The sequence below is a fragment of the Pomacea canaliculata genome, linkage group LG6, assembly GCF_003073045.1.
Source record: "Pomacea canaliculata isolate SZHN2017 linkage group LG6, ASM307304v1, whole genome shotgun sequence".
In the NCBI taxonomy this organism is placed as follows: Eukaryota; Metazoa; Mollusca; class Gastropoda; order Architaenioglossa; family Ampullariidae; genus Pomacea; species Pomacea canaliculata.
Window position 1 is genome coordinate 19,227,353 of NC_037595.1, and position 27,384 is coordinate 19,254,736.

Sequence of the window (27,384 nt, forward strand, 5' to 3'; positions counted from 1 at the left end):
CACATCCAAGTCTCTTCCAATGGAGTAAAGTTAAACATCCGAGGTGTTACACAAACAAAACAATGCAAAGTATCTGCACATTTATTTTAAACCTCAAGAAAAAGTCGAGCAGACATGGCCACAAAACATTTGACATTATTTGCATAAATGAAGTTTGGAATTTCTATGCTTTGAATTCAATGTAGCACTTTTGCAGCTGAAGAGTAAATATGTATTTAAGTACTGATGTCACCAAAAAGTGAAAAATTAAGACAAATCATAAATGATTTACACTTCGTGGCACTGTAACATCAGTTGTTTTGGACACCGTCAACTTGAAAGAACAAACTAGATGTCCTCTTATCACAAGTAAACAAAAGTGCATAAATTGTTCACATACAAATTCTGATATATGCCTTCTGCCTAGCCAGAGTAACTTGCAGGGATGCTCATCCTGGTAGTGATGATATGCACAGTCTTAATAAGACTGCAGATATATGTGAGATGAATTTAAAAGTTTCAAAGTTTTTTTAAAAAATGATTACCTAAATCAATGCTCTTTCACGAGCGGTCACAAAACAAACCATGGTCAAGCATAGTATAGAAAAGATAGTCTAATATCACAAGACTTTGTAGAGCAGGCAACAAGTCAACACCACTATTGCAAGATGAGGGAAACTGCGAAACTTTCCAGAGAAACCCGATATCATTTTTTAATCACCAAAGTGAAAATGTAGATGGCTAAACCACTCCTCCCATTTCTAGCGTTGTCAGATCACCCTGACAGCAGGCTGCTGGCTAAAACTCAGGTGTAATGTTTTCTTTCAGGTTTCTGCATACATATTGCTGTCAGATTTTGAGTACTGCATGGAGTAGATAGCCCAGTGCATAACTTGGCTCCTGTTTTACTCATGTTGTGTAAGCAATTTTCTGTTTGTAGTATAGTTTTGTGAGAAGTCTTTTCCAGTTATAGATGATGCAGTGTCATCCACCATCTCACAGTTACCCACTCCTCTTGTGTCGCACGATTGCAGAATAAATAGTATATATATATCAGCAGGTGTTAGATTATCTTAATACCTCTAAAAGAAGACAACTAGTTGGACTTATTGAACATACAATGAAACATTCCATGTTCCACTTTATTTTGCTGTTTGTAGACTCATGATGGTGCCATATTTCCATTAACACTGGCAGCATGGATTCTGAGCAAATTCTGGATTAACTCTTTGAATGCTGAAGACACTTTTCAACTATATGTTGAAGTAGCCTGTAAAGAGTTATCCTATCTTCTTCACAGAGATCTTGACATTTTTATCTTCTTTTTTTTCATTTTCGTCCTCTTGAGAGCTGAAATGCACTCAATTAGTACTTTTTAGATCTCTTTTGCATTTGTGAAAACTGCCTGTAGGCATCTGGGTAGTGGCTTGCAACAAAATCTTGCAGCTGCCTTCCTGTGGTTCCAGTCTCAAACAAGCGGTCAATAGCCCAGACTTCCTGCTCCTTCGCCTGTAACATCCAGATTGAAATGTCACTAAAGAGCTGTGAAAATAAGTTTCCTTCTTGTTATGAAAACAACCCTCTATCAATTTTAAATCTTACAGAAAGCTGATAAACCATCTTTCACATCAAGGACACTTACCTTTACATGTATTCACTAAGACACAAATGCATGTATATAAAATAAGTTTTGGGGCTATGATTTTATCCAAATGTCAAGGCATCATAAGCTGATAGAATCTCAAGGCCATAAAAAGGCTTTTCACATCTTTAACACTTGAGTACAATGGTAACTAGAACCCCAGAACTGGGTGTAGCATGACTGGAATATTTGGTGTCCACAAGTGCCACAAAAGTCGTCACACTGCCTGTGACTCACTTCCTCCAAGCACTGATGTGGTCTGTCTACCTGTAACTTCCACATCCAGTCCAACTGATACCTAAAGCAGGAACTGGCTGCTGAAAAGGATATTTTCTACAAACTGCAAATGAAAAATACTAACTTTTTCAACATTTACAGATCTGTGCACAAAGTTTTAAAAAGAATGGTTTATTTTCTGCCAAGTGTTGATATTTAAATGCGCAAAACCCCAGGTATCCATTTGTGGGTTAAATGCATTTGCATGCACACTAATATACCCATGCCAGCAAACACTTGCATGCATGTGCACTGTCAACTTAAATGCGCATAGTTATCAAAAACTAGAAGCAGGTAACTTAAAAACTGAAACGCTAAACTGGGTAGATCCACTTACTGACCGAGATTCACATCATGCACATCATCCACAAGTGAACAAACAAAATCTGTACTAATGGATTTCACAGTGAAATAATGCTTTTTTTTAAAAAAAGGATACTATGCTAGTGCTACATACATTCATTTCAACTTAGCAGGTTACAAAAACTGAACAATCTGAAATGGTACAGCTCCTCAACTTATTTTAGGTCACTGGGGGTGCGAGACAATAGAGACCATACTTTTCTCAGGATTGGCATTTTATTTTTAATAAGGATAGTGCCAATATCTCTCTTTCACACTGCTTTAGCTTTAACCTACCCTATGTACAGTAAGGCACATATTCTGAAAGCTGGATCAACCAGTGGTAGTTTACCTTGCCACAGATGCTTTAACATCTGGCTACTTGCTTTCCAAGAAAATTTAAAAAAAAGGATAATGATGATCTCAAAGACTTCTAAAAAGAGTGGGACGAAATGAGCACAGCAGTTTATAATTACATGCCACACAGTCTGTCTAGTTTTGTTTTCTTCTGTGGATTAACAGAGGACATCCAACATTTTTATCCTGTAATGGTTTAAAAAACTGCAAGAAAACAAGACTAAATTTTAACTGAGAAAGGATACTAACAGTAATACTAGGAGACTTGTACAGCAAGCTTAATCAATAAAACAGTTCAAGGATATTATTCACACCACCAATACATTATGAAAAAAAATTATCTCTTTAGCCTTATTAATAAAATTTCACATACTGAAACTGTGAAAGGGATTTAGATAGGTTACCATTCAAAAAAAAAAAAAAAGGTTAAATACAACAGTTAAGAAACAAAAGAAATTGTCCCAAAAAATCAACAAAAATCATATGAACTCTTGTGTAACACTACAGCACTAATGACAGATAACTCCACCTAGAAAAACAATTCTACATCATGTGAACTTTTGTATAACATCACAGCAGTAACGACAAACAGCCCCTCTTACAAAAACAATTCTACACATACCTCAAGCAGCACATGCTGAATATATGATCTTGTCAATCATTTTACTAACATTTACAAATTATTTACATGAGCTTAGCAGAAGCAACTACATGTTTTTACAAGAATAATTTCATTTTTAATTTTGCAAGTTCCTTTGATGTAACAGTGCTTGTTGTGTTAGTTGGAAAAACAAAAGAGATACCAACAGAAATATAGCTTTAAAAACAGTACAACACTTCAGCTCCACAGTAGCAAGATCTCCAAGCTGAATGCAAAAGCCCTGCTATGTATGCTTACCCTGTAATAGCTCTGGGCAACAAGCTCAGCCTAACCTTAATGAACCATACTATTAACATCACAGCTCGGAGAAGTTACATTATTTTGAAGTAAAAATGATACTTCTTCATTTATTTTGTTTTTGTCAATCTTAAACAAATTTTTATTTCATGATTGAGACAACGTATTACTTCCTTTAACTACATTTTTCCTCACATGAATTTAAAAATAAAAGCAATCTCAAGAGAAAAGGGGTTGTACCTATGGATATATCTGTAAACAAGAGGATATGTTTATTCCTGTGTTGCATGTATGTTCATGATTATGTATAACATGGATACATGACACTTATGGTTGGTGTAGTTGATTCCTGGTGGCCCCTAACTGCTTGTACCTTCAGGGTTCTGCGCAAAGCATGCAGCTTCCTGGCTCTAGCCACCTGTGGCTCCAACCCTCCCATCTCCATGCTGGTAATGTGGCAAGTGCGCCTTTTCTGAAGGTTGGCGCCATCAATGGTTAGATCCTGGTGCTGTATGGCCCTCAGAATAGTGCCAAGATCCTCCATACTTTGCGAAAATTCCTCTGCACAAAGAGGGGGCTGAAATCTTACCCAACACTACTTTGGTGTAGGTCAGTTGCCTTATGCACTTAGTATATGTTCTATGAGAGAACCTGTGGTGTGGAAAGGAGCATCTGCAGCCTGGATTATAGTTTTCAAATAAATTGGGAGAAGCTTTTGGCTACATATCTTTCATCTCATGTGACATTCTGTCTGTCTGCTGTGTGTCCATGTAGGTTTTTTTTTTTTGTAAAGTGCCATGAGCCTGGCCATGGGACCAGGATATGGCACTATTAGTTCACTGTATTGTTACGTTTTTCACTTATTATTATTACAAAATTCCAAAATTCAGTACTGGTCAGATAACTGGTATAGTTAGCATAAATGCTCCACTGAATGGAAGTAACTCCTTCGTTTTTATGACTCTTTATGCACAGTGTCAGAAGATATTTCATCTGTTGGTGTGATTGTAGAATTTCTGTGGTCACTATGAAATGGAGCATTTCTGAGCAACTGCCAGCCCCTGCGCGCTTAACTGGCAACACTGATATTTGGAATGCCACATACATGTAAAGTCAAAATTCAAATGCTGATACACTGAATTCATTTCAGCCTGTCTAATGTCATGTTAATTTATCAGACCTTAGCATACACAGGAGGTACAGGTGCTTACAGCTGGGAATGTAATACACACAAGTCCATGATATGATATGCCTATAGAATTTATATTCACTTCAATATTGCAGTGAGAATATATGCATCTCTTTGTTTTTTGTACTGCAGCAATGAAACGGAAAGCAGAAAAAAAAAAAAAGCCAACCCAAGTCACATAAAATGCCTTAACTGTTTTTCATTAAAATGTATTTAGACTTTTTTGTGTGGCATGTAGCAGAAAAGAAGCAAATGAAAATTGACCTAAATTATAATTTCTCATGTAATTTATGGCCAAAAATTAGTTGTACGATTGCCATAACAGCAGCATTATTTTTGTGATTTCTAGGAAAATAGCATTGTGATCTCTTTACAAAACTGTGGTCAGAATTCCTGTCTTCAAAGGCTTTGAACTCTATTATAGAATGTAGAGTTATTCAACGAACATTTTTGAATGTGAACCTGAAGTGAAATAAGCCCAGCTCTTTCAAAGTAATGTTGCACTTGGATTAGCCTTTACGGCTAAAGGGCAGATTTGAAATGTGCACATCCAGCTATGTAAAAGCAGCACAAAAAAGCAAAGAGACCTTGAATTGTTAGTCTAGAATAACAAAACACTACTTCCACTATAACATCACTAAACCACTAAGTGGTAACCATTTTTTCACACAAGGAAGACATTGTTGGCCCCACAAAAGATATTTTTCATTACCTTTATAGGATATGAACTATGCACTTTAGACTTTTTTCCCAAACTGCTGAACTTACCAAACACTTAACCCTAACCCATTTTGGGAATTGAACCAGTGCACTCTCAGTTCAGATGTCAGAGCTCTTACCACTCGGCTACCTACTTCCCTTTTGAGAGACATTTACGAGCGGGTGCATGTATGTAAAAATAAACAGTTTTGATTTAAAACTTAAATGTCTTTGTTCCTCATTTCAAAGGATGGGCATTAAAACAATAAGAGCACAGCCTAGCATTTAGGATGCTGAAGCAACAATAATGTTCAACATTAGCACACTGCAGTGCTACAAAACTATGGGCAAAACTTTTCATACAAAGGTAAGCTTTATATTTCATGAGAAAATTTTATTTCATTTTCACTTATTACAAAGACATCATTTCTATAATTATGCCTAGAACACTAAATTATTAGTTCAACTGTATAGGTCTAGCGTTCTTGTAATAATCAGAAATGTCATTTTCATGATAAATGCTAATTTTGTGTTTAATAAAGTATTTAAAATTTTAAAATGCTAGGCAAAAAAGATGAGAGTAAAAAGGAAAACTTTTTCAAGCATATGCTGAAGATCCAAGGAATTCAAAAAAAAAAAAAAAAACAGGGGGAAGGATGTTAACAATGAGGTGCAGAATGGATGCCAAGGTCTGTCCTAAACATAAAATAAACTGCCTGAAGGTGAAAACCTGACATTATTGCAAGATGCAACTATTACACTATATGCATGCATGTTCACTTCTCTAACAATAAAAACACTGTCATTAAGCATTCCAAAAAACAAACAACAGATAAAGTCATTTAGAAGCAAGCAATATAAAACACCATTCACTAAGCCAAATGAAAAAAAAAATCATGCTAATGCTTTCTCCAAAACAAACCCTCACAAGCAAGCCCTCCATATAAGCAAGGCCAGCTGAAAACAGTGCAACACAAGACAGTAGAGTGACACTACTTGATCCTACCTTTGGAGTCCTGGATAGTTTCTTTGGTGCCAGGTAGCCCTGCACCATGGAGTGAGTGATCTACAAGACCTGCTGCTCCTTGCTGGCAACTTCTGCTGTCCCCTAGCACCCCAGCTCTTCGAAATGCTGGAGGTGATGAGTGAGTTGTGCTTGTACTCCCCACAGAAGAAAGACTGTTGAGGGAAAGGGCACTGCCATGGTGAACTAAAGTCTCTTCTATTTCTCCTCGCTCTCACTGTAGTAGATGTCTGCAAACAAACAGCAGTGGACCTATGCTGACATCTTTCCAGGACAATCGGTTTTGACCTCCTTAAAAGGTAAAGGTCGTCCCTTACCCCTGTCAGGTTTTGGGGAGTGAAGTGTTAAAGACCTCACTTTTCTTGGGGCCAGCTTTATGTGAGGGCAGTGCCCATCTCTCTGTCTTGCTGCCTCACCTTCCCCAACCCTCAATGGAGTCAGGTACCCCTCCCCACCAGCTGGGTTGACTGAGGGAAATTTGTTGTGCTATTTGGGTATCAAACCAGCGTGCCTCTCAATCCGGACACCAGCGCTCTAGCCACTCTGCTATCCGCTTCCTTACTCTCATTAAAAGATATATACAATGCCTTGCCACTAAAAAGATAATTTCAGCATATTTACTCGCTATAACCTCATTCAAGGCTGCAGCCAAATATTTATGCAGGGTGTAAGATTGCATGGATGTTTTTGGTGCAAAACACTGGCCATGCATTACCTGGTGCAAGTCTGAGATCTCTTGTACCACAGGCTTAAAGCACAAATACACAGCTAAAGGAAAGTTAGACAGGAGCAATTCATCTATGAAGCAAATAATAAATATGCTGTCAGAAACAACTTAAAGCTTAAAGCTATATCAAGTTAAATAGAATTTAGTACTGCTATTACCTTTCGTCACAAAAATGCAAAATGCAGTGACACTTAAATATTTTGTAAGAAGAGGACACCTCCATTCTAACTTGATATCACTGAAGAATGAAGACTATGTGAGAAACTCTAGCTCACAACAAAGATCCTGCTTTCGTGACAAAGACTGCAGGAAAAGTTTAGACTGTGTTCTACACTGCAGGTGAGAATTCTAATGTTCAAAAGCTTGCTCTCACAAACAGAAAAATTCCCTCAGATTCTGGAACCCCAGTGGTTATAATAAACAGACACTTGTCTTTTCACTTACTGAGCTATATCTGGTTACACTATAACTAGTACAATTCTCCATCTACTTAAGCAAAAAGTATTTAAAAGACGAACTGGCCATTCCAAGGTGGTTTGATCGCGGCTCTGGCTTGATAAAGCCACCAGTTGTCACCATGTTGCTGGTGTCAAAGCTGATAGCCGCCAGCCCCATCTTGTTCATCCACCTGTAAATACATCAAGTGATATCTAGACAAGATAATCATAGATTACAGGTGCTTCAAGCAATCTCTTTATAACATGTTCCTACATCTGAAGATACATCAAGTGATACCTATATGATGTATTCATCAGAAGATGAATGATATGTTTCTTATGACATGTTTATGCACCTAAAAATACATCAAGTAATGTCCAGTCAGCAGGAAAACAATAAAGTCAGAAAGGTGAAAGTGCAAAGGACAGCACTTGACCTATAACTTTGATGCACACCTGGACTGAAAGATAAAGACATGTACAGGAAAGTAAATTAAAGATGGACACAAACATACAATATTATGGTGTGCTGCATCAAAATATTGAACAAAAGATGTCAACGCTTTCTCATTTCTTCAATTGTTTTCTTTTTGCTTTCTTCTGACAGATTTAAGAAAATTGGAGGGGGGCAACCCCATACTGACAAGCCTCAATACTCACTTGCTCATGTCATCCTGACGTTCTGACGCAAAGTAGAATGCTGTTCCAGAATTGTGCACTTTAAATGCGCTGCAAAAATCAGGTTTGCATTTAATACAGGTGATGTGTGGATACTAAAATGTAGCTCTCCATTGAGAGCTGGGAGTGCGTGATTAACAAAGTGAATAAGAGATAACTCTAGTTTCACACACAAAAGGATCAGGAAGATAACATGTCTTCCAGTGATTTTAATTGTATGGCTGATTATTAATATTTGTCTAGAACACCAAAACCTTCGAGTGATTAAGATTGTATGGTTGATTATTATTTGTCTAGAACACTGAAGTCTTCGAATTATTAAGATAGTATGGTTGATTATTAATATTTGTCTAAAGCGCTGAGGTCTTCATGCCCTGATTGTATGGTTTATTATCATAATGACTGTGCATTACAAAACTGCAAATGATTTTCTAAAAAGAAAATACACTAAACCTTCTTATCATGATATAAATACAATTCATTAACTCCAAATTTTAAGGTTTCTATTTAACCTGAAAGTACAAATGACTGAGGACACTTTCTTAAACTGCCAGCAAGTAAACAAAATAAGGGAATGAAAGAAAGAACAAGAAATGAAGGCTTCCCCCCCATATTTTGCACATGCAATTCACTTTTGCATCATCCTGCACATTCACAAAAGCTGTTTCAGCCACAAAACATCTTAAACAAGGTAGCACTTAATAAGAAGCAGGAAAAAACACCACAGAAAAATGACATATAGTGTAATAGGTAGTTCTACAAAAAGTAAACTTTAATTCACCCAATAATCTTAAATAGCGAACAGGACACATGCCGCCTCTTATGGTTGCCAGCTCGTTTTCCAAGACCCAAACACATTTTTCAGTGTCACTCATATGACGGGCAATATCTATTTCTGATATTATACATATTTTTCAAATACATAATTCTTTTTTGTCATGCTGCCTAATGCAGGCACGAGAACTGGCCATGCATAAAACTGATGGAAATGGCTTTAACTTTAGTACGATCAAGTCCTCTTTTTACAGTCAGCCCATCTAGGAAGAATCACACGAAGTGAGTTGAGTGACAAAATTTTACTTGGGATGGACTTGAAAGTTTCATATTCCGCGAACTATCAGAAAATATGGCTAAAGCTATGTTGAAGACTACGATAACAGAGTGCCCTCTAAAAACAGAGATTCTCAACCTTTTCATGACTACCCCCTCAAAGGGTGAAAGTATATCCATGGGTACCCCTCTCATGTAAGTTCACACATAAAAGTACTTATTTTCATAATGGTGTGTACCCCTGCATAACCCTTGCCATACCCCTAGGGGTACACATACCACCGGTTGAGAACTGCAGCTCTAAAACCCTACTAGAATGAACTTGCTACCCTGAGGAGAGGAAGGGAAGATCATGTTTCTCAAAACAATGTTGCAGAGCAGTTCACAATTAATCCAGGAGACCACATGACCTGCTAAATCTTGGCCATGAATATAATTTGAAATAAAAAACAATCAGTTTGAAAATTTGCAAAATGCTTAAAACATTAAGGAAGAGGAAAAAGGTTTTTTTGGTGGAAAAGGACTTGATTTTTTAATTCTGGCAAAACAAAACATGCCAATATGACAACTCTCATGCCAGCTAATGCTCATTTATATATACCTTACATGTTTATACATTTTTCAGAATATTGTCCATACTCTACAAAATGTCAACTGCTCTTAAGATATGCAAGTCCAATAAGGGTTCAACACTCAATTGGTGAGTACACTCAATTTCGGACTAGAAAATTGCTGCCCAATCTTGCTCTGGTTTGAGACTGAAAAATGTCAGCCCATGTGATATTTAATGGAGCTGAACAGCAGCTAGAGAACATGGTTCAGGTCTGTTTTTTCATATTCTATTCCTAGGATGAAGTAAACCACTAGTTGCTTGTTTTCTCTAATTTCACCAGTAATGAGGGTAGCTTTTTTGTCTTCCATAAGCTATTACTCTGCCCCAAATTACTTAATCCCACTTCTATGAGACCAACAACACTGTGCTGCACAATTTATCAATAGCAGGTATTTGTTGAGACTGCTAGTAGGGAAATGTTTGGATTATACACCAGCATAAAAATAGGTCAAACAGATTATTCACCAGTATAAATAGTAGGATCTGATTTTCATAAAATGTTAACAAGTGCTTCACTTCAACCCCAATACAAATGTTATTTCATTAGCTCCAGACATAAAAGTACTTCAACCAAGGACACTGATGTACAGAATATTAAGACAAAAATTGGACATAAGCTTCAGAATAACAACAGCAGGGCAATAAAAAAAAAAAAAAAAAAGCAGTATTTTGACAATGTACATGCACCACACAGATACGAACTCACACACAACGAAATAAAATGAAGAAACATTTAAAACACATTGATAAAAGATGACCTGTTCACATCTTCTGGCAAGCTAGAATTAAAAGAAGCCAGGTGTATAGAACTGGAACACTCTTTCACCTTAATAATGGTGAAAATTTTGCCATAAGACTAAAAGTAATAAATAATGGCAGCTATAAAGAAATGTTTGTGTGCACACAGTTTAGAGAAAAAAACCTCATGTAGTATAAAAACAACTAAAATAAGCCATAAAAATGATTTCCAACTTAAAGATTCTTCATTAAGCTTTCAAAAAAGGCTTGGCATGGTGTGTGGTAGATGTCACAGACACCAGGTATGTCCACATCTGGCAACTCTAAAATCTTTAGTGTGCTGCAAAATCTTGTTTTAACACACATTCACACAGCAGCTTTAAAATGTTTCCCACTTCTCAGCAGCATTATATTAACAAATATCAAAACTCTTTTCTTCTACAGTATGATTTACCCTAAGTATCATTTAAAAAGGACTCAAAAGATCACAGTTAAAAAATGCTAAACTAAGAAAAATATATTTCTCTTTGTCAAACAAGTATAAAAAGAAGAGCTAATGTAGTGTCTTGATTCCTTCATGCGTTACACTCTATGAAAGCCAGCAGCTCTTGCTGCCCAAAATAGTTATCTGACATACAACACAGTCGTTTGACTTAAAATACAATATTCTGACTTACAATTTTTTGGTTTTCAGGGTAGGGACTGGCGACACTTGGAATGCTGGGAGGTAAATAACCCCTTCTGCTTTCAGATCCTGAAGAGAAATATATCCAAGTTTTACAAGTTTTTGCTTAACAAAAATGCCATCAAATAAATATTAGAAAAGAAATACAAAGCACATGGCAGGCAAACAAAGCTAAGCACACATACTAACAGAGATGAGTTTATATGAAAGGAGAGAAGGAATCAAAGAAGGAAAATCTTATTATGAAGGAGTGCCTATTGGACTATTTTTATTCCTTTGAAAAGAAAATTGAAGCCCTCCTCCCCCTCAACAAAAAGACACTGTGAACTTTTAACATTTCCTTAGTTGCAAACATGGTAGGCCAAGAAGTGGCACCCTTACATTCTTATCTTTGTAGTAGTAGAGATTGAGATCCTTGAGGACACACCATCGCTTGCTCCAGTGTTTGGCCAAAACTCGGTCTTTCTCCTTGCGCTTGTACAGCCAGCCTTCACAGTCACCTTTGCCAAGGTCCTTGCATGAAACTCGCCGGTCTGCCGACATTCTTCATACTTCAAAAGGACATCAGAAATAATTACTCAAAAGCAAATATTATTACCACCACCACAGACCCCAATGATAATAATGAAAAATGATCATTTACTTAAGAGGAACACACTGATCTCACAAAATAATAAGGTGGAAACTGCTCCTTGAACCTTTTTTTTTAAAAATTTAATTCATGAGACTATTTGTCTTTCTGATGTTTTTTCAAATGAAGGGGGAGTGCCTGTATCAAAAGAAGCTTTAAGAACTGCTTCTTACACCAGTCCAGGGATTGTTGCACTTACAACGTATGTGTTGTTACAACTGGCTAAATCCCATTTGCTATCAAATGACTATATTAAAAGAAATTTGATTTTAAAATCAAAATTACTTAGTACATAACAATGCAAGTATTTCTCATTCTTTGTGGAATCAGCAAACTCTTAACTAGATGGACATTTTGCTGCTTTAGCACGATTCAGGATCTCTTGGATATCTATGTCAAATGTTCACAGGTGTGCAGACATACCAAATTTTGTCAATACAAAGATGAAAGTGTAGCCTACAGAGGTTCAAATGTTCTACCCTCCGTCTACATCCCCATTAAATAGCTGTGAGCTTTCTCTACTGGTAAACTATGATTAAAGGAAATGACCATTAAAATAACAGTTGACTGGTAATGTTTAGCAGATTTCACTATGACATGGAAATCATTTACAACTGTTTATTACATGTGATAATATGTCTGCATAAAAACTTACCAACAAACTCACCTAGTCTTCGATTTCCAGACTTCTGTCGCATTCTCACTGGTGGTGACTGTAAGATCAACAAACTTTAAAGTTTTTCAACTAGTACATAGGTATCATAATATTAAAATGAACTTAAAATTGCAAGTAATGTTGCTTTTTCTACTAGTAAAATATTAATTTACAGAAGTTTAAGAGCTAGGACCATTTTCCAACATAATCAAAATACTATTAAGTTATGCTACTAGTAAAGGACTAAACTTTAAAGTTATTATGAACCTTTCAAGGTAGCTACAAGCAACCAACAAACATTAACCAAAAAGCTATTCTCCCTTCTGCATTCTATATAATGTTTCATAGTAACTGATAGTAATTTTTTCTTTTCTTCCTTGAGATTAAGCTCTGGTTGAAAGCACCATATTTATTAAAATTAAATATAATCTATGAAAATTCATTATTTTGAACTATAATAGAAAATACAATGATATATATTCAGAGGCAATAATGTTTGGCCACATACCTTCATCTTTTATGAGATATAACATTGAAAATGAGGGGGAAAAACCCTTTTCTCTAAGTAAACAAATATTTCTGTAACTAGACATCGAGTGTCAATGGGAACATGCCTTATCATTCATTTAAAAGAAAGTTCTAAGGTAAGAGAATAATACCTTGCTCGTCAGGAAGGATGAGTAAACAGTACTCTCCCAATACAAATTAAGTGGGTGGGAAGTTAGTGAAGGGCAAAGTATGCCAGAGGTGAGTGGGCCAATGTGTGTGTGTGTTTGATATATCTCCATTATATTCTACCTATTAAAGGTGAGATCAGTTTTGTTTAGAGACTAGGAATCCAAAAGATCTAGTAACCCAAAAGTCCTAGTAGGATTGTACAAGAAACAGTTTATGATGGGACATTTCTCGTTTTGATTACAGCACTTAATCAGGCCCAAAGGTGCATATGCCCCATTGAGGTAAATGCTTTTTATACGAATTATATCCTCCCTCACTCTTGTCACATAGCATTGCAGTCATTGCTGACCAAATAAGCTCACGTAACATGTTCTGAGTAATGGAGATTTCTGTGGGATTGATTTTATAATATGCTGTGACACCCATGACAGTGACCATTACATAAATTTCTGATTCTACAACATTCTAAAAGTAATTTCAGAAACAACAGTATTTTGCAAGCAAAAAAGCATTCAAATCTGCCTATAAGCCATTTATTTATCTACACTGCATGGATCAGTAGCCTGAAAATGACTTGAAACAAATGAGGTTTTCAGAAAAACACAATCACGCTACTTTAAAGTGTAGCCTTTTTTAATTCTACAATCCACCTAGAATTCAAGACCCAAGATGCAAATGCACTTAAATCCTGACAATAACAATGTTATTACACCACTAAAATCACACACTCCTCCATCCTATAAAAAAAAAAGAAATATGCTAGTCTTCACAACAAAAGTCTTACCTCTACTTTCATTGAATGTGCCTTATCTGTTGGTATCTTCTGAACTACTCCTCCAGCAATGATGTGAGTGTAGCTAATGAGCAAAAAGGTTCAGCCAGAGTAAGAACTCCCATTCAAAACTGTTAACATCATGATATCATGCCATTCACGAAGGACTGAGGGAATGTATGTTAAACAATATCAAGTGTTTTAGGGATGTGAAAAGGTTTGTCTCTTTAGACAGTAAAGAACAATGATCCTTTTTTCTTCCTGTATGCATGCACATGAGCATGCTTGCTGGCATGCTAAATCAACTGTACCTGATTTCTTGCGGACTATTCTCCTTCACGTCAACAGAAAACTCCACCCTCTTCTTTCCTTTATGATTGCATCATCTTCACAAGCACCAAAAGATGGCTGTATAACAGAAAAATATAATTTATTTTCAGAAATATAATATATATATATTGCTGTCACAGAAGCAATAAAATAAAGGCGCTGACAATTATGCATCACCTCAAACACAAGTAACAAATCTGAAGCACATACGTATAATTAGCTAGAAATGACCAAAGATTCTAGATGTCATGATCTTTTTTTTTTTTAAAAACTACAGTTTATCACGATTTGGAAAAGCAGTCAATACTCAACAGCAAAACAATAATAAAAAGAAAGGGAGATTGAGAAAAAGGAAGACAAAGAGGTAAGGTGAGAGATTAAGGTAGCAAAGTACTAAATCTGAGTCATGTGTCTATCACCAGTCACTTAATCTACTCCCAAGTCTCAAAAATGAAACCCGAAATGTTACCAGCTGCAAAGACATGTGCTAATATGTGAAAGCAAAACTGTTAAACTCACTGTAGGTTCAGCTGCTTTTGGAGAGTCCAGCTTTTTTATTTTCATCAGTTGCGGCATGTCCTTAGTCTGTGTATCTGTCGCAACCTCTGTGAGAATGCCCCACTGTATATGTAAAGGACGGTTGTCAGGGGACAATCTGAGGGGCCTCCAGCACCACTAACTTGGACTTGTCTGCATCTCCACTTTCTGAAACTATAAGTCTGGAACTGGTGCTATCCACAACAATGTCTGCAGGAAGAGATGCTGTTCTAATGACCTGCTGGCTAACAAAAGGTTCAGCTGCTGCCGCACCAGCAGTGCTACCTTTGGATTCCAGCACTTGAATTTTTTCCTGCCAAAGCATTGTTTACTATGTTGGCTGCTTCAGCGTCTGGTGGCAGAGACATGGTAGCTCCAGAACTTTCCACAGGATAGGCAGCTACCAATCCAGAAGCAGAACCATCGGCAACAACAGCTTCCAATGGCTGAAGCTCCATCCTCTTCTCCTCAGAAGATGAGAGCCTCTTTGTCACCCCTTCTTTGGGTGACATGGACGCTGTAGACGGAGGTTTCTTGCGTTTCGGAGGAGCAGAGACAGGTGATGGGGGTCGGTTTTTTGACCTTGAGGAATGAGAACTGGTCAGGTACCCTGCTGATCGAGGAGCTTCAGGCATGGCGGAAACCTTGTTGGAAGGCATCTCCAGAAGTACAGGTTTGGGCTTTGTCACTCTAAACTCCTGGCGCTTAACCTCTATAGAGGTTACTGGCTTTATTCCTGGTGGATCTTTGTCTGTGAATTAGAAATCCAACAAAAATGTTAGTGTGCCTGTGTTACTTGTGTGTAAGAGCCAGAAGGCAGTTTCATAGTCTAGTGTCACTGTATGAGAGATGAACTACAGAAGAGATCCTGCAAGCTGCCACACAGGATCAAGCTCTGTTAGACAGACACAGCATCATTTAACAAAATAGGTACACAGTGACTTGAACACTTTAGTAACATTTCTTAAAAATTTGTGTAGTCTAGAGAACTTTTAACGTAATTCAGAACTCCATAATCTTATAAAATTATATTTATCAATGACAGAAAATTTATTTACCCTCTTTGTCAGATGCAAAGACAGAATCATCAGTCTCAGATTCTGTTGCCACCTTGTGCTGATCCCCATTTTCAGAAGTTGCAGAGATTATTTTCCCATTTCCCACGAGCTTGAATGTCTCTCCCTTCTTGTCATCACCCATGCTTAGTTTTAAAGTATTCTCAGCGGCAGCTAGTGCTGCCAGAGCAGCATGGCGTTCAGCTTGGTTTATTGCTTGTGATTTTGGTCGAATGACAGCATCAAGATCCTCAACAATAAGCAAAGGTCGCTCAAAGGTTGGGGAACCCCCACTCACTGTTGCACGCCGATGTTTGGCATCTGGCATGACAGGCAAAGTGTACTGGGGGGATTCAGAGCCACTCCGGAAAACATCGTTATCTGTGTCATTTCCATCGCCATCATTTGCAGGAGAATCTCTTGAAAATAAAAGCAAAACAAAACTTAATCATTCAAAAGCCAATACCTACTTTTTTCGGCATTTTGAGTAGTCTGCTATACAATGAAACAGGTTCAAAATTTTTTATCCAAATTCTTGTTATGTCTACAATGCAAAATAACTTTTGCATCTAAATTATAGTAATTTTACATGTATTATCATGATAATTTTGTCAATATACACTACAGCACTATGCTTTAAGAAAGAGTGCAGTTTTCAGCATGCCTTTGAAATGTATGATTAGAACAACAACAATGAAGATGTGTGAATGCATCACTCACACACAAAAGCATGGAAAATAGCAGCTGCCACTGACAGTAAGGGAGTAATATGAAATGGATATTTGTGTCTAAACGTTGGTAGTATGATTCTAACTGCACTAAGAACCTTTATAACATCTTATGGAATTACCCTGGTGAACTCTTACTACAAAGTGGCTGACAGCAATATCTACATTTTGATTTCTGTATTGCATATCAGTGCAACAGAGGAATGCGAAAAGAACTAATAGGCCATTTCTTAGTCCAACAATTATTGGTAAACTGCACTCAAGACACCACCATCAAGCTGTACAAGTGTTTTACAAGGCTTTTCAAAATTACTGTACGCTCCTTTTATTCGAGTCTGATAAAGTTGCTTTCGTTCATCTTATATTCCGTATAAGAAAGAGATATGTGTTGTAAACATACTTATTCATAATAAATTATCAAATTATAGATCAGTATACCATCTTCCCCAAACCCACACCCAGTATACAAAATGTTATAAAAATTCCAACATTTTAAAGCACAGACCTATCAGCATTACATAAACATATCGATGCACGAGAGCTAAAAATAACAAAAATGGGTGACTATGCTACTTGTACTTCAAGATCCTAACAAACTCTATTAAAAAGATTATAAAAAGTGAATTTAAATATGTAAATATAGCTAATAAGTAGGATGTAGATTCTAAATTTCTGATAGCATCCTGTACCTAATCCTTGCCCATCAGCTAGATCAGTGGTTCTCAAAGTGTGGTCCGCGGACCACTAGTGGTCCTCAGGCATAAGTCAGGTGGTCCGCGGCTGACAGTCGCAATATGTCAGCAAAGTGATGTTTAAAGTGATGCATTCCTCGCATTAACATTTTAATTACAAAGAACGAGGTACATAGTTTGATGTCAACTTATTACTATACTAGCTACTGTCACAGAAGTACATTTAGTTTTTAATTGTAATGAAATAAATGCGGCAATTTAAATTTGAAATTCATAGTACAGAGGGATTTTAGGCCTTGGTGGTCCGAAATACTTTGAGAACCACTGAGCTAGATCAAGTTAACTAACCATGAGTAACACTGACAAATTGGATTTCAGGCAGTAACTACAGAATTACTTTTTTTTTCTCCAATGATACTTCTTACTTTCAGCTTCTTGTTTACCAGTTTCAAGTATCTACAGAAACAAGCAATTGACGAAAGACTACACGGTCTGTAAAACACAAACACACAGAGCGAGAGAGAGAGATGTGGTGATAGCACAAGAGAGACCCCCCTCAAAAAAAAAAAAAAAAAAAAAAAAAAAAAAAAAATGTACCTAATGATAACTAGCCAAACACCACTTAGTACAATTCTTACATCTACTTACAATGTTCTCTGAAAAGCAAATGACAGGTTGATCACAAGAGAAGCATACCTCTAAGACCTGAGCCACACGGATCTTTAAAATCAAGTGAATTTTTGCTTCCCCAAACAAGCTCAAGAGCAAACAGGATTCCTTCTCACAGGGTGTTTAGATGTTACTATGTAAAATAGGAGGTATACTTCCTTCTTTTCATGATAAATAGGCCAGAAAATTATATGCAGGCAAAGCACAGAGCTGGCAAGAGGTTTAGAATGCTATTTCTGCCCACTCAAGCAGACAGGTATACATCAAGACTAGGAAGTGTATTCCACCCTTCTTCAGCCTGTAGTACTTCATTTGAAAAACCTTCTGATATGGCCTAGCTAGACATGACAAACAACAGACTGACACGAAAAATACCTTACATGCAATTATAAGCTGGCTGGCTGGTTTGACATGACACAGCCTTAGTTGCTGGCTCGATGTAAAACACCCCAACCCATTCTGCCCCTTGGGTACAAGTTATTGGGAGAGAAAGAGAAACAAACTGCCAAATATAAAATATCTTTATATCTTTTCAGGAAATTGTTTTAATCTGCCAATGGTAACATGAGAACATCACTTTACATAAAACATTAACACAGACAACAAGCAACACAAACTGACTATATCCGATTCATTTAGGCTTAAGTCTCTCTTAAAAATCTGCACACATCCACTTTTCCACTCAAACAGGAAAACAATATCTTAATTCAGAAATATACATATAAGTGGAGACTCCAGAAAGGGAGCAAGCAATATGGTCATCTGCATTCAAATGTGTATGCCTATCTAGGAGTTAATTGCACATACCTGAATTGCAACCAGGATAAATTAGTGCAGATAACATGTTGTTCTAGTGTGTGTGTGTGTGAGTGCATGCACACAGGTACACACATGTACATTGTGTCAGAACAATGACAGGCAAAGTGAAAGCATGATGTAATTAAAGAACATGTCATGATCAGCTCTCGAATAATGCGGTCTATCTCCTGGGGAGATGACGTACAGCATGGATATTCACTGGCCTGTATGTCAGCAGCTTGGTACCATGATGTGATAACTGCTGTTCTAATACACCACATAACATCCCTTACCCATTACCAGGTTTCAGTGATGGCCTGTGTGTTTAGATACATTCTCACACGAACCATCTGCAATGTATGTGTGGCACCAATGCTACAGATCTGCTCTTAATTATTGTATGACACACGCAGAAGCCACTCATTCAAAATTGGAAATGTACCAGAGATAGGTAATTTTCAAATCTCTTCCAACATTTAAAAATTAGTGTGGATTTCATTTACATCCTGAAATTGAACGAATTCAAACAGCTTCAGTTTACACAATAAATTTGGTAAGTGAACACTACTGTGTACTCATTTGTTGTCCATTCCATCATCACTAGGTTTGTTGTGTAGTCACCTGGCATGGGTTTCTATTGGCTTGCTACATAGCTTAGACCAGACCTTAAAGACTGGCCGCCCGCCAGTATATATACCTGTTTTTTTTTTTGCACAAACAGATACACACACATGTCAACGCACTCAAGAAGCTCACATGCACACACACACATTCGCAAACACATCTGAGACATCACAACATCTAAGACATCTGAGCACACTAAAGGTTTAGACACACATAAACCTAAGAGTGTTTTTCAAAAACAGTGGTTTGCCAAACCCAGGTGCCAACTGTTTCAAAAACCAAATTTTGGGACTGCTGTGCATGTATTAAATCATACTTATGATTGCTTACTTATCATACTTATATGTAGCTATGAAAGCAATGAAATAAAGCAGTGAATGAAAAGAAGGTGGTGTATTAGTCAAAGCAGTGAAAAAAAATCATGGCGAAGTAGAGTCAATGTAGTCTTATCGTAAGTCTTATCGTAAGTTTTATCATTAGTTCACTTAAGAACATGTTGAAGAAACAATTTCTTTTTTTATTTTGTGCATATTTGTTGTCAACACTTCTATCAACGGGCCTTCATAACATGGGTGTTTGATTTAACACCCCAGAATGTTTCCAAGAGAAATAAGTGAAAACTGGATAAGTTGATGAAAAATGTCATCCCAAGAAACTGAAAAAAACTACTAACACACAAGTAGTATGAAGGTGGGGCTTCAAGTGCAGTTTACCAAATAACACTAATCATAAATCCAAAATTTATGAAGCGTATACTCCACTCTAAAGTGGCATGTTCTTAGCACCTAAGAACAAGAACGAGACGTGGACAGCATACGAGGGACAGGAGGGGGGGGGGGGGGGGGGAATTTGCCAGCAACTGAGGTATATTACGGCAAGGCAGCCAGCCCTGTAAACAGAACGTGCAGAGAAAGAACTGCGTGCCCGAGACGATATACCGGGCTATACGAGGGACAGGAAAACAAACAAATAATACATGAACTAAGAAAGAATAAACAGCAGTACTCATGATGAATAAAAACAAGTACCAAAAAAACAAAAAACACAAAGATGAACAAAATACCAAGAACTGAGATTATCACAATGTTGCAAAAGATGAGCAGGGAAGATGTGAAAAAAGGCCTAGCATGGTGGGAAAGGATGTTAGGAGTAATGTTTACAGAAGAGGTGTGTTTCAGTTTTATCACCGACCTAAATAATGGCCGATTAGTGTTTGCACTGTTATAGTGAATTTCAGCTTGTGATCACAACTTGTGCTGGTTGAAGTAGCACTAAGGAAGTGCTTCATCTGGCTTTTTTTTTTTTTTTAAACTTTATTGCCCTGCCATGCCCCACAGTAATCAACCAGTTGATAATGCATCACTGTCTCTAAAAAGATGCCATTTATGTGACTGTAATGCACCATATAAATGATTTAAGTCCTAGTTCAGGCTAATGTCAAGGAAATGCACACTAGAATGGGAGTACCTAAGTATACTGCATAGAACTACAACAATGATCCATGCCAACAGATACAACACTACAGCACTTGCAAAAGCAAAAAACAGTCCAAAAATAGTATTACTGCCCAGCACACTCCATTTAATAACCTTACTATTCTAATGAAGAAAGAAAATGCATGGTCAACTGATTTTGTATCATTTCATAAGAATCCTTTCTTTACAATGTCTAGTTGGGATGGGGTGGTGGGGGGGAATTGGTGTTTTACGCCGTGCCAGCAACTGAGGCTATATTACGGCAAGGCAGCCAGCCCTGCAAACAGATGCCACGTGCAGAGAAAGAACAGCGTGCCCGAGACGAGAAATGAACTCTGGGCAGCCAACTTTCACTGTATTGGTGACAATAATCGTGCGCCACCAGACACCTCAATGTCTAGTTGTCTTAGATCAAAAGTAAAAACTAAGTCTGTGATGAGAAATCCTCAAAAATATGGATGATATCTCTCTAATCTGTAAGCCTCTTAAATGAAATGTTGCTTTAAATAGTGTGATATTCAGATATATGGCATGGCATGACATTTTAGAATTAATTTTAGGGCTATTTGGTTATCATATTTGACTGGCTATTTAAGGAAAAAATACTTCATAAATGTAAACTTCTATTTTTATTCAAAATAATAACAATAAATGCATGATTTGCACAGCACATACGTGCTCGAAAGGAGTATGCTCTTAGTGCTTGAGACAAGAACAAGACATGGACAACATACGAAGGAACAGAAGGATGAACAACAATAATAATCATAATAATAAACAAAAGATCTGTATAGGGCTATACTCACACTTGTAAGTAGCATGCTCTTAGCGATAAAAGCAAGAATGAGACATGGACAACATGAAAAGCATACAAGGGACAGAAAAATAAACAGCACTAACAATGAATAGAAGAGAAACAGAGAAAACGAAAAGAGGAACAAAGTAACAAGAACTGAGAACATCATGATTCTGCAGAGGAAGACGAGTAGGAAAGTAGCAATAAGTGGAAAGGAGGGAGCAGTGCAAAAAAGAACTAGCATTGTGTGGACTATGTTAGGTATAATGCTCAAGGAAAAGTTTACAGTGCAAATCTGAAGGATTAAATTGTAGGTAGGTGGCATATTTAGAAAAGGAGTCCCATTGTTTTGCTGTAAAAGTAATTAAAAACTGATGGATAGGTGGCAAATCTGGAAGGGGAAAGAGTTCCATTGTTTGTTTTTTTTTGCTGCAAGTAAATAAAAATCCTGTGACTTTATGTTTTGTTCTGGTGACAGGAATAGTGAGGATTCAGCTATCAGACAAAGAATGGAGTTGTCTAGCTAGGAGAAGGGGAAGAAAAGGTCAGAGAAATATAGTCAAAGCAGGAAACGTCAAAGCTAAGAAATTACAGAAATTAAAGAAACAGCACAAGTTTAGATTTGATAACCCAAGCAAGTGAAAAACAAAAAAGAGGAATGACATGGCCCGTTTCCTAACTCTAAGCACTAGATATTCACCAGAGTTCTGTACTTTCTGGAGTCTATGAATCAGGTATGAAGGGCGGCCTACGAGCAAAGAGTTACACTAATCAAGCCCAGAAAGAACAAACACACAGACAACAGTGTTTTTAGTGCTTGGAGAGAATGTGACTAAGAATGTATGATGAGAAAAATGTTATAGGTTTACAAGCTGTTTTTAAAGCAACAGTGAAAACTCAAACATTACATACTTGGTAATGTAAATGTCACTTGCAGGGACAAAATCCTGAAGCAAGGGTCGTGCTTGTTTTGCATCGCCTTCTCGGGATCTCCGCTTTTTCAACGACTTTGGTAATGTGGCAGCTTGCTGCGTGTGCTTGGCTGCCAGTCGTTTGTGGTTTGCCATTGCACCCAGAGGGTTGATGTGGCGAGGTCGTTTTTTTAGCAACAGGGTCACCTCTTTGGGTTTGTCCTTTAGAATTCTGACAAGTTGCTGAAGTTGCCAACCCAGCTGTTAAAATGAGAGCATAGATCATCCTAAAACACGTTACACTTTAAACCATTACAAACCTTGGCAAAAACAGATGTAAGCTAATGATAGGAAGAAGAACTGCGACTAACCATCAGTCCAGCTACACTGATTTAAACAAATTGAAAGTCGAACACAAAATCAAAAGATGGTTTGTTATTATAGCTTAAACACTCTTGGTGAAAAAAAGGGCACAATCAGCACTTTCTTTAGACAGGAAGTACTACAGGTACATAAAACTACCTCCAGCCCAGATATATTCAACTAATACTTTAGAAAGCCAACAAACAGGTAACACTGCTAAAGACAAATTAAAAAGATGATAACACATATAACAGTGACAAAAGATAGCAATTTACAACTCAAAATTTATTATTCCAAAAGAAATAGGACATTAATTTTAAGATGGTGCAAGCAAATGAAGACTGTTATGATAACTAATCATAATGGCAGAACTCTGTTAACATAATCAAGATATTCCCATGAACCACATCACTCACACACTTTTTGAGTGTGAAGAAAGAATGGAAAGAAAGATATGGCAGTTAAATTCTTTCAAGAACAAGACAGACCACCTTGCGTACAAACACAACAATCAATGTTTTTCATAGCCATGGCAGTTTGATCATACTTGCAGCCAGGCACAAATATAAGATCTAATGAGATTTACCTCATAATAACTCTGACAACTGTCAAGGTGACCTAAAGCATGAATTGTGAAATTTTACATACTGTGATATTGGCATGCATTTTAATATGTTCTGACAAATGTAAAATAATAACTTACCACTGTCTGACCATTAACTTGCAAAACTTCATCACCTTTTTCAATCTTACTGCACATATCAGCTGGAGACTGCAGATAAAATGTCAGGCAATGACATCAATGACAACCTCCAATCATTTCACGCACACACACATATTCATGGATAATTGTAAAACTTTGATGTTTTCTTTGCATGCAGTGTAGAAGTTTACATAGGGCTCCAAAACATCTACCATTTATCTACAGCACTTCTAATAAGAGTTTTGTTAATGGAGCAATATTTCTGAGTGAAAGATTGTGTGAGCAGGGGTGGGATTGGTGTTTTACACCGAGCCAGCAACTTAAACTATATATTACACCAACACCAACATTATAATCATTATTTCTTATATGTTTTTATTTTTGTAAAGCGCTTTGAGTGAACCTTTGATGGTAGGATACAGCCCTATATGAATATGCTTTATTATTATTCAAATTTTGCAAGACATGTTTGCAGACAAAAATATCTACCACTACTTTTAAAAGCAGCATCTCCATTATGGTGTTTCAAAAGACTTTAATACATTCCCTCACTTGTTTCACTTTCTCCTCCTGCAATAATATGCATAAAATACTTACCAACTCCTTTATGCTGCTGATTGCATGGACCCCATTGTAAGCTGATTGAATATTCATCCCCTGTTACAAAAAAAAAATAAACTAAATTGCAAGAACACAACTTAACTCCAGTTAACATATCATCATTACTATAATCATCATTATTAGCTCTTTTCTTAACTTTGTGCAGTTTTGTAGCATAGGGACTTCTAATTTGCAATCAGTAAATCTAATGGCAGAACATGGGAAGGAAGAATCAAATCCTTTCCGCCTGCTGCCACTTACCTCCCCTGATAAATGAAGTATTCCTGTTGTGGGTGAGAACAGGGGAGTCTCAACTTGTTACTGTCATGTGGTGAATGCACTAATTTCACACTATGGTGCCTCAACTTCCTTTGGCATCTTTTTCTTTACTAAATCCTGTTTCAGATACAGTATTTCAGATCATTTGCACCCTGTATCAGCCCTTACTACCTCACGGAATGTTAATTACACCCCCTTGTATATGAGCCTCCTTGCAAAGATAAGCAATCATTTATCATGCTTCATGTAACTTTGCAATTCTATCTGGTGCACAAAGTCACCTCTGGTACAGAAATTACTGTCTACAATTTTTGAAATACAAGGTTGCTTTTTTTTACCAGTTCTTCTCCCTGCTTCTTGCGAATGATAGCTAATTCAAGTGATGCTGGCTGTACAACCAAAGGATCTTTTGAATTCATGACCAGTCCGTCACATGTCTCCATGATAACTCGGCACTGAACCAAACAAAAATCAGATAAAACAATCAACACTTTTTTATGTCCCCCTTCCATGATCACATTTCCACATTCTAATCAATGTACTGAACCTATATATATAAATCATTATTTACAATTTTATATAATATATATAAAAATATAATAAGAAGACACTACAACAAACAGTGGGTGAAGAGGAATGAGAATCATTTTTCTTTGCTTTTATATGTACAACCACATATAAATAAATCACACGATGTAGAACAATGTAACTACATTTATTGTGATCTTTCCCACAATATCACTTACAGTTTTCATGATTGCATCTTCAGGATCAACAAAACTTGATTCCCGTTGTGTGACAATGACAAGATCCAACCCTAGTTTTACAATGGAATTACGCAGTCTGCAGATATCATAGATTCCTTCAAATGGTGCCCTGTTCAAGAGAAAAAAAACAAACAAAAACAATGGTGCACCTTTAAACAAACTAAGACTGTCCTACCTATTTTATACAAGCTTTGTTTCACTGATAAGGAATGATAGGGAAATTTTGTTTCAAATCAAGATAGTGAGATTGTATTAAAAACAAAAGCAATAATTAAAAATAAATCATCTGACATTTAACACTATGTGTACTACTAGTTGATAACTACAATTACAGATGCTCTTAAAAGAAAAAGGCATGGAACATAATCTTTAATTCATTAATAACTGCAATTACAGATGCGCTCTTAAAAGGTGGGGGGAATTTGTGTTTTATGCCGAGCCAGCAACTAAGGCTATATCATGGCAAGGCAGCAAGCCCTGTAGACAGATGTCACTTGCAGAGAAAGAACAGCATGCCCGAGAACGAGAGCTAAACCCAGGACAGCCAACCTTCAGTGTATCGGAGACAGGCACTAACCATTACGTCAACGCCTGTCTCTTAAAAGGCAAGGAACATAATTAATCTTCAACTCTTCCCTCACCTACACTCCAAACTGTCCAAACAGGACAGAGCCAAACTAAAAAAAAATCCACTTGAAACTATTCTTACCTGTCTAGCCATGAAACAAGATGTTTAAGGGTAGAAAGCAGGTCTGCTATGTAGGATAATACTGTGATGGACAGACGCTTAGCCCTCATTTCTCCACGCAAGATGTTGGCTCTATTTTTGTCATTTTCACCATGCCGTGCCTGAATCTCATTCAAGAGACTACGAGACTTGCAGCCTAACTGTAATGCGAGTGACTGAAGGTTCTCTGTATCATAGGTGTAGCGCTGTAATAGACAAGCATAATTTAGTTGCGATTCTCAGCTTTAATGTAAAAGTTTATCCCAACCCCCTTCCCCCACCATCAAATTGTGATGTAAAATAAACCAAAGATATTATTCAAACTTTAATAGTGTTCTTTAACAAGATTTTTTATTTATTTTCTGATTCATTATTAAAATGTAAAAGAAAGCATTCTCACCTTTCAAATCTATCAGAAATGTGAATTTATAGAAGAATGAATAAACAGAAGTATACTTACAAATGAGCGCAGCAGATCAACTGCCTCAAGCACAAGTTCTTGGTGACCAAGTTTTCTAATTCCTAGCTTCTCTAGGTCAGCATGATTCAGCATCATCAGTTTTTTGCCATCCACACCCCTCTCCTTAAAGCATTCAACATATTGTGACACAGCATCGTCCAAACCTAAAAATATAAAATGGAACAGTTCCAGGTTGCAGTAACCAAGAAACTGAAAGCAGTTAGGACTGATATGTACTCTGTCGATGTTTATGAATGAATCTCACTTTTTGTAACCCTTTCCAATTCTTTTCTTAACTTAGGTTTGTGTTTAAAGTGAAACTATGAATTGTTACTTACAACTAAACTGTTTTATCAGTTTAAAATTACTTAATTAGTCATAAGGTTGATAACTACTTCTATTTTTTTAACTTTTAACTTTAAATGAAGTGTTTTAAGTGGATTAAAAATAACTATCGTTCTACAGCAAAATTAAATTAGAAATAAATAAGACGTAACTTAATGCTTTGGAGGAACACATCCTGGTTGGCATGCAACAAACATTTTGTTTTTCAGTGCACGTCATACCGTCGATTCTCCAAAAGGAATCAAATATTATACAGAAATGAAAAATATAATTTTACCACTTAGCCAGCTTGTGACTTCTTGCGGCGTCCAATTCTCAAACTGTATGTACTGAGCCAGAGAAGACGCCATTACTAAATCACAAATGGAGAAAACTGAAAGTCGGCTGCTGTTGAACTTCCGGGATTTCAGTACGATGCTATTAACAACACCGTGTTAAGTTTTTCCAACATAATT

At 36.9% G+C, this 27,384-nt stretch overlaps 1 protein-coding gene across 1 annotated transcript; it reads right to left on the bottom strand.

Moving 5' to 3' along the window:
• Positions 1-67: 67 nt before the first annotated feature.
• On the bottom strand, positions 68-27,337 carry LOC112566919 (connector enhancer of kinase suppressor of ras 2-like). Its single transcript, XM_025243348.1, has 22 exons — positions 27,207-27,337; positions 26,585-26,748; positions 26,107-26,330; positions 25,377-25,506; positions 24,969-25,085; positions 24,349-24,408; positions 23,752-23,820; positions 22,687-22,946; positions 15,996-16,411; positions 15,222-15,688; positions 14,920-15,075; positions 14,382-14,404; positions 14,083-14,155; positions 12,621-12,678; positions 11,716-11,867; positions 11,327-11,403; positions 10,670-10,690; positions 8,231-8,299; positions 7,652-7,761; positions 6,389-6,636; positions 3,868-4,055; positions 68-1,488 (listed from the first exon to the last, which is right to left on the bottom strand). Exons 1-20 carry the CDS (start codon positions 27,277-27,279, stop codon positions 6,605-6,607), a joined length of 2,751 nt encoding a protein of 916 aa, XP_025099133.1. The 5' UTR covers positions 27,280-27,337; the 3' UTR covers positions 68-1,488; positions 3,868-4,055; positions 6,389-6,604.
• Between the last annotated feature and the right edge of the window lie 47 nt (positions 27,338-27,384).

What these genes read in the sequence shown, in the direction of transcription:
- LOC112566919 (XM_025243348.1), bottom strand. Translation starts at nt 27,279, where the DNA reads ATGGCGTCTTCTCTGGCTCAGTACATACAGTTTGAGAATTGGACGCCG. An exon ending in TTGATCTGCTGCGCTCATTT is followed by an intron (nt 26,331 to 26,584) that starts GTAAGTATACTT and finishes TGTCTATTACAG; the next exon opens with CGCTACACCTATGATACAGA. An exon ending in AATAGTCCGCAAGAAATCAG is followed by an intron (nt 14,156 to 14,381) that starts GTACAGTTGATT and finishes TTTGCTCATTAG; the next exon opens with CTACACTCACATCATTGCTG.